Source organism: Callorhinchus milii, unplaced genomic scaffold (genome assembly GCF_018977255.1).
Source record: "Callorhinchus milii isolate IMCB2004 unplaced genomic scaffold, IMCB_Cmil_1.0 Scaffold3, whole genome shotgun sequence".
NCBI classification, from domain to species: Eukaryota; Metazoa; Chordata; class Chondrichthyes; order Chimaeriformes; family Callorhinchidae; genus Callorhinchus; species Callorhinchus milii.
This window is the reverse complement of record NW_024704744.1, coordinates 18,339,010-18,354,283: the sequence shown is the minus strand read 5'-3', so window position 1 is coordinate 18,354,283 and position 15,274 is coordinate 18,339,010. Positions and strand designations below refer to the sequence as shown.

Below are 15,274 nucleotides of genomic sequence, written 5' to 3'. Positions count from 1 at the left end.
AGTTCTTTGGGCTTTATTTTTCAGATGGTCGCAGACCCAAAGCATGTAGCAGCGAATCTCACCAAACTCCTTCATACTGCAGCTAACATTATGAATCTTACAAACGCAACATCATTAGGAAACATGGTAGCTATGGGTGACATTCTGGAATCATTCTCAAAAGTGAAAAATGTTTCTGTGGATGCAAGTGAAGTGGAGGTAAGATATGCATGATACAGATTATATCTAAAAATGAGTAAACTACAAAGATATGGGGGAAAGGTTAGATAAATGGGACTGAAGGGATTGTTCTTTAAAAGGGCCAGTGCAGACACAATGAGCAAAATGGCCTATTTCTGTGCTGTAAAATTCTGTGGTTCTACATGTTTGCCTGCAAACCATACAGCCACTACACTTCAAATTAATTCCTGTGAAGCTCTTTGAGATGTCCACCTGACATTAAAGGTGTCTTATCGAATGTAAGGATTATAATTATTATGTATTCAGCACTTTGAGCACACATTGATTGTTCCTTCTGTGCATATCAAGGTTTTTAAGTCACTTTCAGCTATTAACCGTTAAATAGGAACATAACCATATATTCGGGTTACAATTGCAACTTTTCATAGCAAATTCAAATCTGATGATGTTCACATTGAATTTGAATTTCTCAATCTCATTTAAAATCCTATATATATCTATAATGTCCCCACTGTGAGGTCACTTTTCAAGGCTAAAGAGCCCTGGCTTGTTACTTATGAAATATTCGTCTAACATTGTATATCATCTTCATTCCTCTCGTCTTTAGTATATTTAGTGCCTGGGCAGCCATAGTTTCATGGTGAGCAGAGATGTTTGCAGCAGAACTCCAGGAGCACCAACCTGTCCAGAACTTGAATATGACTTCTGGGGCTATGAAGTCAACTAATTTGGCAATATAGCATCCTGTTTGCTTGTTTATTGCTGCCTTATATCTTTTGCACATGGAGAGCAACTAACACCTCTCGCTCTCTTTCAGCTTCCCCCTTGGCAAGTTCTATCCCATGTGCTTCCTGTTCTTACATCCGATATGCAGAACCTTTTTGCATCCCACCCACAGCACAGAGTATGTCCTCGTTTCCGCTCTGTCTGTGAAAAGGTTCTTTCGCCTATTCGACCTCTCCACCACTGTGACACTGTTGACCACTCCATCCTTTTCCACTGTCTCTTCTCCCTGGTAAATTTTCACATTTCTGGTTCTGTCCCACCTGTCCCAGCTTCTTCAGCATGTCTCCTCTGAAGGCTTCTCCTCGTGCCCCGTATGATCACTTGTGGTGCTTCTAAGGGCTATATCGTTGGTCCTCTCCTTTCCCTGATGTACATACAGAACAACAACAATAATAAAATTGGTCATTCATTTCATGGCTGTTTGTGGGACATTGTGTGCAAATGGACTACCGTATTTGCCTACAAATATAGTCACTCCATTTCACAGTAAATCCTGCAAAGAGCTTTGAGACATCCTTCCAATGTAATAAGGTGCCATCCTAAATACAAGGATGATTAATTATTACTATAAGATTATATTCCACAAACAGCCAGCAGATTTACATTACACCGCAGCCCAAATGATACCAGAAAGTAACTTTGATACCTAAAGCATCAAGGTAAACCACAGGGAAAAGTGATATTATGCAAAGATCACATTTGGAACTTACACATTCCATATACAAATAAGTACACACAAAAAATGGAGTCCTGTAGCTCAGTGGTTAGAACACTTACCTCACAAAAAGAGGACTAGTGTTCGATTCCCAGGCAAGTGAAATATTGGGCAAGTTTCTTTGCTCCACACGCCTCTGCTTACCTAGCAGTAAGTAGGAACCTGCTTATCAGTTGATTGATGGACTGCTTTTCTGGGGTAATAATTGTTTCAAATTTTTTAAAAAAATAAGAAGTTGTTCATTGAATCCACGACTGTTTGTGGGACACTGCTGTACGTAATTGCTGCTACATTTTGCCCACAAAATATATAGTCAATTCACTTTACAGTATATTCTGTGAAGTATTTTGAGACGTCTTGAAGATAGGATAAGCTGATATATCAAATGCAAGGATTATTATTATTAAGTATTAGGAACAATATTTTTTTGTCTGAGAAACATGTGATCCTTCCCTTTCCAGTATCTATTTTTTCCCACAAGTACAGTACTCATTTGTAGCTATAGTTCAAACTGTGATGTCAATTTCACTGGCCAGAAATGTTATTACTGCTTCTATAAGGCCTAAATTCCCTGCAAATCTTATCTTGAACAACCATTTATTTTAAAATTGCAATTGTGCAGAATTGCAGATGATTCTGAAATTTAGCCTTTGGAAACTGGTTCTTGTTAAGAACCTCAGAAAATCGCATTTTGTGTTATAACTGGCCATATACCCTGCCTTGCCGGCCTAAAATCGGTGGTCAGACCTTCAAACTTTTCCCCCACTCTCTGTACCTCCATCCTGATGTTCTTCTGCCTCACCCTCACCTTTGCCTCTTTCAAGCCTATCTCAAGATCTTCCTCTTTGACCATTATTTTGGTCATCCTCCCATCCCCCAACCCCCTTGCCCTCCACTCCTCTTGAGTTCAACTTCCAGCTCGGGTGTAAACCCTTTGCTTTGGAACGTCCTCCCGACAGGAAAGGCACTATATAAATGCAATTTCTTGGTGTAGTTGTTGGTATAACTCAATATAAGACTTTTCCACAGTTATGCATGATCTTAAAACACAAGATAAAGTGGACTTAAAGTTGGACTTTTGGATTTATTGATTTAATCAGAGTTAAAGAAGAAACTCGATATTTTGGAATAAAATATTTTAGTACAAATCGAGAAAGAGCTGGAAATCCACAACAGCTTAATCAGCTTTTGAATGAGAAAAACAGATTAACATTTTGGGCGGGAACCTTTTTCTGCTTTTCATTTAAAAGACAACTTGGTGTAGTGATGGGAGCATGGGTATTCTTGGAAGGATGAAATCAGGTAGGCTGAAGGGCCTTTTCATCCAAACAAATCTTGTGATATTGTGATCAGAGTAGAAATCTGAGTTGAAAGTAACTCTGGATCAGAGAATGATAAGCAACGAAAAAACATAACCAAGACATTAGAAAAAATTCACCAGGGGTTTGATATGCTGAAGATTTCCAGTCATTCTTTTTGTTACAGATTTCAGTTACCTTCATTCAAGCTATTTTTATAATTTTCTCATTCTCAGACTGTTTTCTCTCTATTCTAGCCTTATAATTTGTCCCAAACATGTGTTTATTAAAGCTATGTATTATGTTTCCAGAATTTTATGACAGTAATGAGCTTTATGACTGATAAAACAACAATTTCAAATTGGAACATCATTAAAGAATCAAACACTGAGAAGAATCGCCAATCACAAATGCTAGAGTCATTAGAAAGATTTACCCAGTTAATAAGTACCAATGAAAGCTCCATCGAAATCACAACGCCAAATATTCAACTGAAAGGATTAAAAGTTGACTCCGATGAAAACAACTCTTTTAATGTGACATTTCGTGGTTTGGATTCCAATAATATAAGTGGCACTGCATTTATTGATAAAAGTCAATATGCATTCCTTCCAAAAAACTCCTTTATTCTGAGCATTGCTTCCGCAACAATGGTTAACATTCTGAGTCCAAAGAGGAAAGATCATGTATTAAATTCTCTTATTTTGACAACAACTACAAAGAACAGTAGTGTCAAAATTGAAATGCGTCTACAGCTGGAAAACAACTCACTTGATTCCTTGTCAGCTGAATGTGTGTTTTGGAACTTTTCTGAACCAGGTTGGGATGATAAAGGATGCAGTATTGAAATACAAAAAGGCTATGCTGTTTGCAAATGCAATCACTTGACATCTTATTCTGTTATGATGAGCCCTTTTACCCCTGAAAATAACAGAGCTTTGGACTTAATATCCCTCATAGGAATTGGCATGTCTATTGGAAGTTTAATAATCAGCATCATTATAGAGGCAATAACATGGAAGTACTTGACCAAAAATAAGACTTCATACATCCGCAACGTTGTCATTCTGAACATTATTGTATCTCTACTGATGGCTAATGGTTTGACGGCTGTGCCTTTATTTGTGCACCCAACTCCATTGTACTGCACCATTTTGACTTTCTTGAAGCACTTTTTTTTTCTTGCCTTGTTTTTCTGGAAGTTAAGCCTAGGATTACTACTTCTGTATCATCTGATCTTTGTTTTTCATGACTTCAGCATTTCAGTCATAACAACAATGTGCTTTATCGTGGGTTACCTGTGCCCAATAATAATAGCAAGCATCACAATCGCACTGACGTATCCAAAGAACCAATACAATCTGCAGAAGGAATGCTGGCTCGAATGGAAAAACAGAAAAGTTCTACTTGCCTTTGTTGGACCTATGTCGGCTATCATCGCAATCAACATTTGCATTGTGTTAGTGGCAATATGCAAGTTGTTGAGACCAACCATCGGAGAACACTCCAAATATCACAGCAAAGGCAGCTTCAAACAAATTCTAAGAAGCGTTGTTATCCTAACCCCAGTCTTAGGTCTGACTTGGATAATTGGATTCCCAAATCTTTCAAAAGATAGTGGTATTATTTTCCATTATCTGTTTTCAGCGATCAATGGATTGCAGGTATGTATTATCTAGAATCTCAACTCTGGAGTTATTAGTGAAAATTCAAGTAGACATTAATAATAATAATAATAATAATGCTATCAACTATGGAAACTCTACTGGTACAATTGGTTGGATGACTTGCCCCAGTTTTGTGGAGTCCTGTAGCTCAGTGGTTAGAGCACTCGCTTTGCAAGCGAGAGACCTGAGTTCAATTCCAGGCAGGGCGAAACCTTGGGCAAGTTTCCTTACTCCACACGCCTAATAATAATCCCTCCAAAACAAAAACAATAATAAATTGGTCATTTTCAATCTACGACTGTTTGTGGGACATTGCTGTGCGCAATTGGCTGCCGCGTTCGCCCACAAGTATACAGTCAATTCACTTTACAGTGTGTTCTGTGAAGCGCTTTGGGACGTCCTCCCGACGTGAAAAGCGCTATATCAAATGCAAGGATTATTATTATTATATTATTATTGTTGTTGTACAAATGCACGAAGGTGGTCATTGCACAAATGCAAAATACCAAAATTTGGCTTTATTTATTTAGCAGACACCAGTTGGAGATCCTGCTCTAACTTGTTTGCTCGCAGTGTTGGATGTAAACAACTGTTCAACTTGATCTACATGCATAGAACCAGATGGCAACAGTAAAAATGAATCAATTGAAGTGACACTGATAGCTATAAGAATTTTTTTTCCCAGAGTAAATAAAAGAAACAAACTTTGAATAAAAATAGATGATGATTATTTTTCATTTGAAAAAGAAACAGATAAATTATCTGTTTAGGAATGTTTCATTTTACAGGTAATTAGCGAACAGGATCCTGGTTAATGCTATAGGTTGAGTTTAGATCCTCAGATGTCACACTCAAGCTATATAGTGCTCTGGCGAGACTGCATATACAGTTCTGGTCATCGCAACATAAGTGGGCTGCCCAGGGTCTATGGGTAGTGCAGAGGAGAGCAACAAGGAAGATCCCCAGTGTTAGAGGAATGAAATTATGAGCAAAAATTAGACATAATAGAGTTCTCCAGTATTGGGAAATGATGTCTCAGATGGGATCTTATGAAGGTATGTAAAATTTAAACGGGGTTGAAAAATTACTTTTAAAAAAACTTTAAGATGCACCAAGACAGTAGAGCAAGAGAACACACATTTAGAATTGCAAAGGACAATTTCAGAACATACACCAAAAGATTTTTCTTTACTCAGAACGTAAATAACGACTGGAAGATGTTACCAGGAAGAGTGTTAGAGGCCCAGACACTCATTTAAAAAAAACAGCTTGATGCTGTGGTGGGAAGGAGTAGAGAAAATATTCTGGAAGGATGTGCCAAAGGGTTTTCATCATCAGAAACAATCTTGGATCTTATGATAGTTGTCCAGTGGAATGATTTATGTTTTGAGATCAATGTGGCAGCCTTTATACAAGCAGAAAAGTCCCACAAGCGATGAGGAGAATGACTAATTTCTCTGGAGGATTGGCCAGATATCAGGAGAAATTCATTTCCTGAAATAACTAAATCAGAGCTGGACTTCTATTTTGAGCAGTCAAAGGTCACATTGGTGATAATAGCAAAGATGCCAGTGGTAACCTGGCTTGGTTGGCTTCAGGCCAACCCATGTGTTTTAAGCAAACCCTCCAGACCTCTGTTCCAATGCTGATCTCTTCCTATTACCTATCAGATGCTGGGGACCTCCTTTGGCTGCATTTCAACTTCACGGAAGTCAGAAATTAGATCAGAATCTATACAGAATTTTGACCTGAGGCACATATATTTCCTACCTTCTGTGAAAATTCCACTTCGCTTCCCTGAACGTCTGTCCTGCTGCCTTGATATAATATGCAAGCATTGTTAAGGGTTAACTTTCTCTATCCTATTTAGCATCTTATATACTTTATAAGAGCCCCTCTGAGATATCTATGCACACGTGTTGGCCTGGCTCAGTGGTAACACTCTCATCTCTGATTCATTAAAAGATCCTATGGCACTATTCAAAAAGAGAAGGGCTGGTCAACAACCCTCTAAATAAAATTGATCACTTACTTCATGGCTGCATTTTGCCCATAAAACGCATAGTGATTCCACTTTACAGTATAAATATATATATTGTGACGCGCTTTGAGATGTCTTGACAATGTGATAAGGCAATTATTTCAAATGCAAGGATTAAATGCAAGGATTACCTCTCTTGATGGTTAAAATGGTCTAGCTTATTATTTCATTCATCATCATGACCCACTTGCCCTTTGGATAAAAGGTTAAACCAAGGTCCTGTCTACCCTCTTGGTTAGACAATAAAAATCCCTGACATCTTGAACAGAGCATATGCAGCTTGAGCATGACTTCTAGTGTTATGAAATCAGCTGATTTTGAAAAAATGTAGTTCAACATCCTTTTGTCTTTGTTTAATGTTACCTCACTTCTTGGGCACGGTGAATAAATGTTAGCTAACATCCTATTGATCTATTTCAACTCTCTTGTTTTGTTTTCCAGGGGTTCTTAATTTTTATCATTTGTTTCGTGATAGACAAAAAGGTAAAGTCCAGATGTGTGCATTTTAACCATTTTATTCAGACATTTATTTTTCACATCAATTAACAAAATGTTTCTTTCTGTTACTACACTAGGTGCATGAAGCTCTAAGAATGAGGTTTCCATTTGACCAGAATCCTTATGTTTCAAAGGTAGGTGTGTCATCCGTTCCCATTAAATTGATTGTTCCAGAATATCTTGTGAACTACCTTCCCAATCAGTGTTAAGCTGCTTTTTAAATGAGTCCAGGGTCTTCCTTCGTAGTAACTTATTCCAATTGTTAATTACTTTCGTGGTAAAGAAAAGCTTCTTGATGTCTGTCCTGAAACTGCCCTTTGCAACTCTAAACTTATGTCCTCTGTCTTAGAGCATCCTAAAGTAATTTGTTCAGGGTTTACTTTTTGAATCCATTTAAAGTTTTATACACTCTTCTCTAACTTGTCTAATTGTTGCTCATAACTCATTCTTCTAACAGCCTGGCTGGGTTGGTAGCACTCTCATCTCTGAGTCAGAAGTTTGTGGGTTCAAGCCCCACTCCAACACATAGAACTCATATAGTCAAGAATGACACTCCAGCGCTGGATTGTTAGAAGTGCTGTCCTTTGGATAAGATGTTAAACTGAGGTCCTATCTCTCTGTCCAGGTGGATATTAAAAGTCCCATAGTACTATTTTAAAAGAGAAGGGAGTCTCTCCCGATATCCTGGCCAACAATCCCCTAAATGAAATTGGTCACTCACTCCATGGCTGTTTGTGGGTCATTGCTGGAAGCAAAATTGGCTGTGCGTTCACTTACAATATACACACAATCATATTACTTTACAGTATATCTTTTCAAGTGCTTTCAGACGTCTCAATGACGGGATAAGGAGCTATATCAAATGTAAGGATTATTAAATATCATCCTTATTGCTCTCTTCTAAATTGTCTCTATGTGTGGTCTGACCAGAGCACCATATATAGAGCCTGATTATGATATTTGGAGATCGAAAACTCCCTTTTTTAAGGCCCTTGCTGACACTTCTGATTTCAGTTACTCCCAACTTGGTGACATTTGCTAATTTAATTATCTTACACTGGGTCTGTGTATCCAGTTCATTAATATATACACAAGGAACAGGAAAACCCCAGGGAATATATTAATGACCGAGGTACCCCTGAGGCACTCTGCTTAACTGGTATATAAACACAAACTTACAGAAAACAGGCTTCCGTTTAAGGTAACGGTTACAAATTTGCCAAATTATGAATGCTCTAAAGTGCTATTTAAAGTAAACTAATCTAGACCCAGATTTTGTTCCCCTGAGCATTCTATATGTATAATAATCAAACTCTCTGATTCTTCTAACCTTCCCATCACATCTATAAAATAATTCTAGTACCTAGAAATAACCATTACTTTACCTGTGAATTCAATGTAAAGGCAGCTGGGTGTTTGAAACTTAAGTAGTGGCCTGTGGTCCAGAAGAATATTTGTTTGTTGCCAATCTGTGATTCCTGTCAGAACAAGAAGCCAAACGAAAACAAGGAAGGGAAGGATCACTAGTGATCATTTTTCTATTCTCAATGAGGTTGGTCACACAGTGTAGGGAACAGGACATCAGGGACTATCTCTTAGGAATATGACGAGGAACACAAAAATATGACAATGTTTGAGAAACAGGTACAACAAATACATTAATCACTTGCCTTCAGCTAGTAACAACCATTGTGGGTTTACATTTTCAGCTGTCGCAAAGCACGTCTGAAAAAAGTTCCTAAAAGCCAAGTCGTGGGCTATTTGACAACGAAGGGTGAGTATAAGACTGTAGTGGATCATAGCAGGATTAATTGTATGGTAATGTTTGCAGTATTTTGTATTGGATTTCTTAGTTATGACATGTGTAAAGTTTACAGAATGGACTCAACACAACGCAACTCCAGTTCAAATCGACTGGAGTGGGGTTCCTTGAGCGATGTACAACAACAAAAAAAAAATTTACATTTATAGAACGCCTTTCACGTTGGGAGGACATCCCAAGGCACTGGACAGTCAGGAGTCCGGACCCGAGTAAGGGGGAGGTGTGGGGTAGGGGTGAGGGAAGGCAGAGAGGTGGGAGGGCGACCGAAGACACGATCGAAGAGAAGGGTCTTGAGACCAGCCTTGAAGGAGGCAAGGGAGGAAGCGAGGCAAAGGGACTGTGGGATAGAGTTCCAGAGGATGGGGGCAGAGAGGTTGAAAGCTTGGCCACTGATGGTAGGGTGGATTAGGCGGGAGATATGGAGCAGACCGGAGCCCAATGAATGGAACGCTGAACATGATGTAACCCTGGTTACTGGTGGGGAAGACAGAAAGAGAGGGGGCAAGAGGAATGGTGGACAGAAGGAGTTCCTAGGTTAGGGCCATAGGAACTGGAGACTTGGCCACCAATGGTAGCACAGAGAGGATGGGGATCGCACAACTAGCTGGAGTTAGCTGAGCGGAGGAGAAGTAGGGTAGGTGAAGATGAGAGAGATAGAAAGATGTCAGGGAGTGGATCAATTTGTAGGTGAGGGTGAAGATTTTGAAATGAATCTGCTGGGATCCAGGAAGCCAGTGATGCCTGGTGAGGACTGGAATGATGGGCGCAGTCCATGTGGGTGAAGATGCTGGTGGCAGTGTTAGATGAGGTGCAGCTTGTAAATGGTAGAGCTACAGAGACCTGCACATTGGAAAAGTCCAAGCAGGGCATAATAACAGTAGGAATGAGGGTTTCAGTGGCAGTGAGTGTGATGTAGGGGCTGAGGTGGGCAACGTGGCTATTTAATTTGTTCATGGCAGGTTTGCACGTTAGAGTGACTGCAAACTGTTTCGCCCACAAAATATATGGTCAATTCACTTTATAGTGTATTCTGTGAAGCGCTTTGAGATGTCTCGAAGACGTGATAAGACGCTATATCAAATGCAAGGATTATCATTATTAATTATTTATCCTCACTATTTTCTTAGTGTCACTTTTTAGCATCTTTACACTTCAACTGAAATGAGACCGAAGCTATGGATTAACAGACGAAATTCCACGGATCAAAACTGACCATCGTGAGATCACAAGAAAAGTTAAATTCTATTTTAACAAATGCACAATAACTTTGAATGGCGTTGAATGTACAAACTTTATAAATTTGCAACTTATTTATTTTTTAGGTGAAAATATTTTTTGATTAGTGGGGAGAGCATTCATACACACAAGTGAAAACGAAACTAAAAAACACATTATGGTGAATTGGTCTGAAAATAATTCATTGGCAATTCTAATCTCAGGTAAGGGTTAACACAATTAAACAAAATGTACTTTGGTTACTAACTCCCAAAATTCATTGTTTTTTAAAAAAATGCAGTTTTAAGCCTCATTCACTTTTGTTGTTAGCAGTCAGTCAATCAAAGGTATTTAAGTGAGTTAATTTCTCTGATAATGATTTGATTAGCACGCATAGCAATATTTCATTTGTATAATTTTTTAACTTATGTTACAGAAGCTACAACAACAACAATTTGCTTTTATATAGCACCCATCACACAGGATAGCAACTCAGAGCGCTTAATAGCGTCAATAACAATGGGGAGAATTGTTTTCAATTGTGAATTATATTACATATTTTGTGAGATATTTAGTTACTTAAGGATACTTTTATTGTTCTGCTAATAAAATAATTCTTTAGCTTGTGTGTATTTTAGTAATAATAATTCTTTTGGAAATTGCTTTCATTTTACAAGCTGCGAATTTCATGGATTAGGTGAGCAATAAGATATTAAATTGATGTTTTCTGAAGGATGAACTACAATATGTAAACTTTAATTTCTGTTCATTAAATATTTTGAAGAAATTTTAATTATTGATGTTGCTTTCATCTGAGGAGTTTCCTTCTAAATTAAAACCAAGGATTTTGTCTTCTGTCTACCTATTCAAATTCCCCCTCCAATTGTTCTTCCTTTACAGTTATTATTTACCTTTCTTGTTTCTTCCAACTCCTACCCATCATTTGAGAAAGTGGAAATGTTTTTCTGACATGCATTCATCACATCCAGGCTTGACTATACAAACTCCCTCCCTCCATAGGCTGCAGATCATCCAGAACTCTGCAGCCCTCTCCCGCACCAGGCTCTGTGACCCTATCACCGCCAACCTCGGCCGACTCCACTGACTTCCCATCACAGGTCCAGGTAAAGGACCTGGATCAGTTCAAGATCCAAGTCCTTTACCTTCAAAGCCCTCCATGGAATTGCTCCCTCCTACCTCTGGAACCTCCTAACTCCCTACCAACCTGCCCGCTCCTTCGCTCAGTGGCCTGCTTCACATCCCCTGCCTCGCGGGCCCCAACATTGTTGAGTGGGCCTTCAACCACTCTGCCCCCACCCACTGGAATTCCATCCCGCAGTCCCTCCACGTCGCCCCCTCCATTGCCTCCTTCAAGACCCATCTCAAGACCCTTCTCTTCAACCACTGACAGTCCAGCACTTTGGAACGTTCTCCCGACATGAAAGGCCCTTTACAAATGTAATTTTATTGTTGTTGTTTTTCCCCCCCTACCTCTGCAACAACAACAAGATATAACAACAAGATTTCATTTATAGAGCGCCTTTCACGTCAGGAGGACGTCCCAAGGCGCTGGACGTTTGGGTCGGGACCTGAGCAGTAGGGAAATGGTCAGGGTGAGGGGAGGGAAAGGAGGGAGCGAGGAGGGGGTAGAGAGTCGAGAGGGGAGCCGAAGGTACCGTCGAAGAGAAAGGTCTTGAGACCGGCCTTGAAGGAGGAAAGGGAGGAGGCAAGGCGAAGGCACTGGGGGATGGTGTTCCAGAGCCTAGGGGCTGAGAGGCTGAAGGCCCGGCCACCGATGGTAGGGCGGTTAGGCAGAGGAAGTGGAACAGACCGGAGCCAGAGGAACGGAGGGTACGGGTGGTTAAGTAGGGGGATAGTAGGTCGGAGAGGTTAGAGGGAGCAAGGCTGTGAGTGGCCTTGTAGGTGAGGATGAGGATCTTGAATTCGAACCTCTGGGGGATGGGGAGCCAGTGGAGGGGAGCGAGGGTGGGAGTGATGTGTCCCGAAGCCTGGTGCGGGACAGTACACGAGCTGCAGATTTCTGAATAACCTGCAGCTTGTGGAGGGAGGTGCCGGGAAGGCCGACGAGGAGAGAGTTCCCATAGTCCAGCCTTGAGGTGATAAAGGTGTGGACCAGTGTTTCAGCAGCGTGAGGGGTGAGGTAGTGCCATAGTCTGGCGATATTCCGGAGGTGATGGAAAGCGGTGCCAGTTGTGGCGCGGATATGAGGGAGAAAGGACAGCTCAGGGTAGAACAGAACCCCGAGGTTCCTGACTGGCTTTGAGAGGTGGAGAGTGCAGCCTTGGATGCTGATACTGTCAGAGCCTGAGGTGCGGAGGCGCTGATGTGAGCCAATCAGGAGGGCCTCAGTTTTTCGCACGTTGAGCTGAAGGAAGTTGTCTCTCGTTCAGGACTCGATGTCGGACAGGCAGGCTGTCAGGACATCGGTGGTCGTGGAGTTGAGGGTAGAGGAGGAAAGGTAGAGTTGGGTGTCATCTGCATACATGTGGAAGTAAACCCCATGTCTGCGGATGATGTCACCAAGGGGGAGCATATAGAGGGTGAAGAGGAGGGGACCGAGGACAGAACCCTGAGGGACACTGCACGAGACAGTGCGGGGGTTGGAGGAAAAGCCGTTTGTGGAAACCACATGAAGAAGATGGGAGAGGTACGACCTAAACCACTCAAGGACAGGGCCTTAAAGTTTGAGGACGGAGGACAAGCGATGGAGGAGGATAGCGTGGTCGACCGTATCAAATGCGGCCGATAGGTCGAGGAGGACGAGGATGTAGAGGGAGCCCTGGTCACAGATGGTCAAGATGTCATTAGTGACCTTGACCAGGGCAGTTTCTGTGCTATGGGCAGCACGGAAACCCGACTGAAGGGGTTTGAATAATGAATGGGTGGAGAGGAAAGAGCGCAGCTGGGAGGCGACAACTCTTTCAAGGACCTTGGATAGGAAGGGGAGGTTGGAGATGGGCCGGTAGCTTGATAGTTGCGACACATCAAGGGAGGGTTTTTTCAAAGTGGGAGTGATAGTGGCAGTTTTTAGGGGAATGGGAACAGAGCCAGAGGAGAGGGACAGGTTGATGATCTCTGTGAGAAGTGGGGCAAGGAGGTGGAGCTGGGAGATAAGGAGTGGAGTGGGGAATGGGGTCAAGGGAGCAGGTGGTGGGTTTCAGGGACAGGATTAGGTTGGTGACAGAGGGTGGGGAAACGATTCGAAGGTGTGTAGGGGAGGATGTGTAGGAGTTGGAGTGTGGGAGGGAAGGGGTGGGGGGTGTGTGGAAGTTGGAGAGGCAATGACTGCGGAGCGGATTCCCTTGATTTTGGATTCAATGAAATACAGCATCTCCTCGCAGTGTAGGTTGGAGGAGATGACCTGCGCGGGGTGGCGGGGGGACGGAGGAGTCGGGATGTGGTAGAGGACAGAAGCCTGGGGTTGTTCTTCGCCTCCAGGATTATCCTTCTAATTTCCTAACCCCCTAACATCATGCTCGCTCCCTACACTCAGCAGGCTCCGGCCTACTTCATATCCCCCACTTCACCCACCCTACCATTGCCAGATGGGCCTTCTGCCACTCTGTCCCCACCCTCTGGAATTCTATCTCGCAGTCCCTCCACCTCGCCCCTCCCTTGCCTCCTTCAAGACCCATCTCAAGATCCTCCTCTTCAACCGGACTTTTGATCACCTTCCTTCCCCCTCTGCCCAACCCCAATCCCATATATTGCGCCTTTCATGTTAAGAAAACATCTCAAAATCCTTTACAAAGACAGAACCTGAGCTGGGAGAGAGTTGGGGCGGTTGATAAGAGGGAGGTGGCTGAAAGCAAATTTGAAGAGGTAAGTCTTCAAATGGGATGAAAAAATGCAAGGAAGGATTATTATTATCAAAGCAGAGAAGGATGGGATAGAGGGAGAGGGATTTCAGGAGATATTTCCAGAAGAAAGGACAAATTGCCTGAAGGCTTGGTAGGGTAGAGTTGTTGGGGAATATGAAATAGACCAGAGTTGGTGAAACTGAGAGAATGACTGGGGGAGCAAAACAACATTTGATGGTGCCTTTCATATTGGGAGAACATCTCAAAGTGCTTTCTTATGGAATATAGCGTGAAGTGTAGTGACTGCATATTGTATCCGTAAATGCAGCAGCACACAGAAATGTCCCACAAACAGCCATGAAGTGATTGGCCTATTTTATTTAGAGGATTGTTTACCAGGACACCGGGAGAAACTCACTTCTCTTTCGAATAGTGCCATGGGAGTTATTCAGGTAATTAAGAGATAATCCAGGAAATGTTAATGTTAAAATCAGGGTCACAATGTGAAACTCATTTAAAAACAGTTTGATGCTGTGATGGGAAGACAGAGGTACGAGGATGAGTTCAGATAGGCAGAGAGGCTTCCTTCGACAAGCTAGAGGCAAAGTAGATAAACGAGGTACAAGCAGAAAGGAATGTGTTAAGTACTTCTATCAGCAAACTTTGGATTTTGTTTTGTAAATAGAAGGAAAGTAAAAATGGAAATAATAGAATGACATCTACATATACTTGTATGGATTTTTGAAACATTTCCCAGGAAATGGTTCATTAACATTAAAACCAAAAAATCTGGGAATTTTTACTAGATTGATTGGTTTGAAATCAAACTGGAAATAAAAGAAACTGGCAAGTTATTAGTGCACACAGATCAGCTGAGAGAAACTGAATGAATTTCAAGAAAGAAATAAAAACATTTAACTGAATCCCTCAATTACATTAAAATTACACTACGTGAGTTGGTACAGATCACTAATATTCACAGAACAGATAAAATGAAGTTCCTGTTTTAACACTCCTTTGCCTCTGCAAACACATGAATCAGTTTGAATGCTCAGTGTGAGGTGTTGATTACACGTTACTTCTGTAGCACTTTCAGTGGAGATAAGTGGCTCAGCTTTACCCAGAGGTGCTGGATTTCACAACATATAGGAAATTGTGAATTTCTAACTGGATATAGATAGAACTAAACAGTAATAATATAATAATAATCCTTGCATTTGATATAGGGCCT

General features: G+C 41.3%; 1 protein-coding gene across 1 annotated transcript; it reads left to right on the top strand.

Annotated features, from left to right (window-relative positions):
- The first annotated feature begins 3,629 nt into the window (after positions 1 to 3,629).
- Positions 3,630 to 10,951, top strand: LOC103180958 (adhesion G protein-coupled receptor F5-like). The gene is made up of 5 exons (XM_007897105.2): positions 3,630 to 4,643; positions 7,129 to 7,170; positions 7,263 to 7,319; positions 8,895 to 8,959; positions 10,135 to 10,951. Exons 1-4 carry the CDS (start codon positions 3,630 to 3,632, stop codon positions 8,925 to 8,927), a joined length of 1,146 nt encoding a protein of 381 aa, XP_007895296.2. The 3' UTR covers positions 8,928 to 8,959; positions 10,135 to 10,951.
- The last annotated feature ends 4,323 nt before the right edge of the window (positions 10,952 to 15,274 follow it).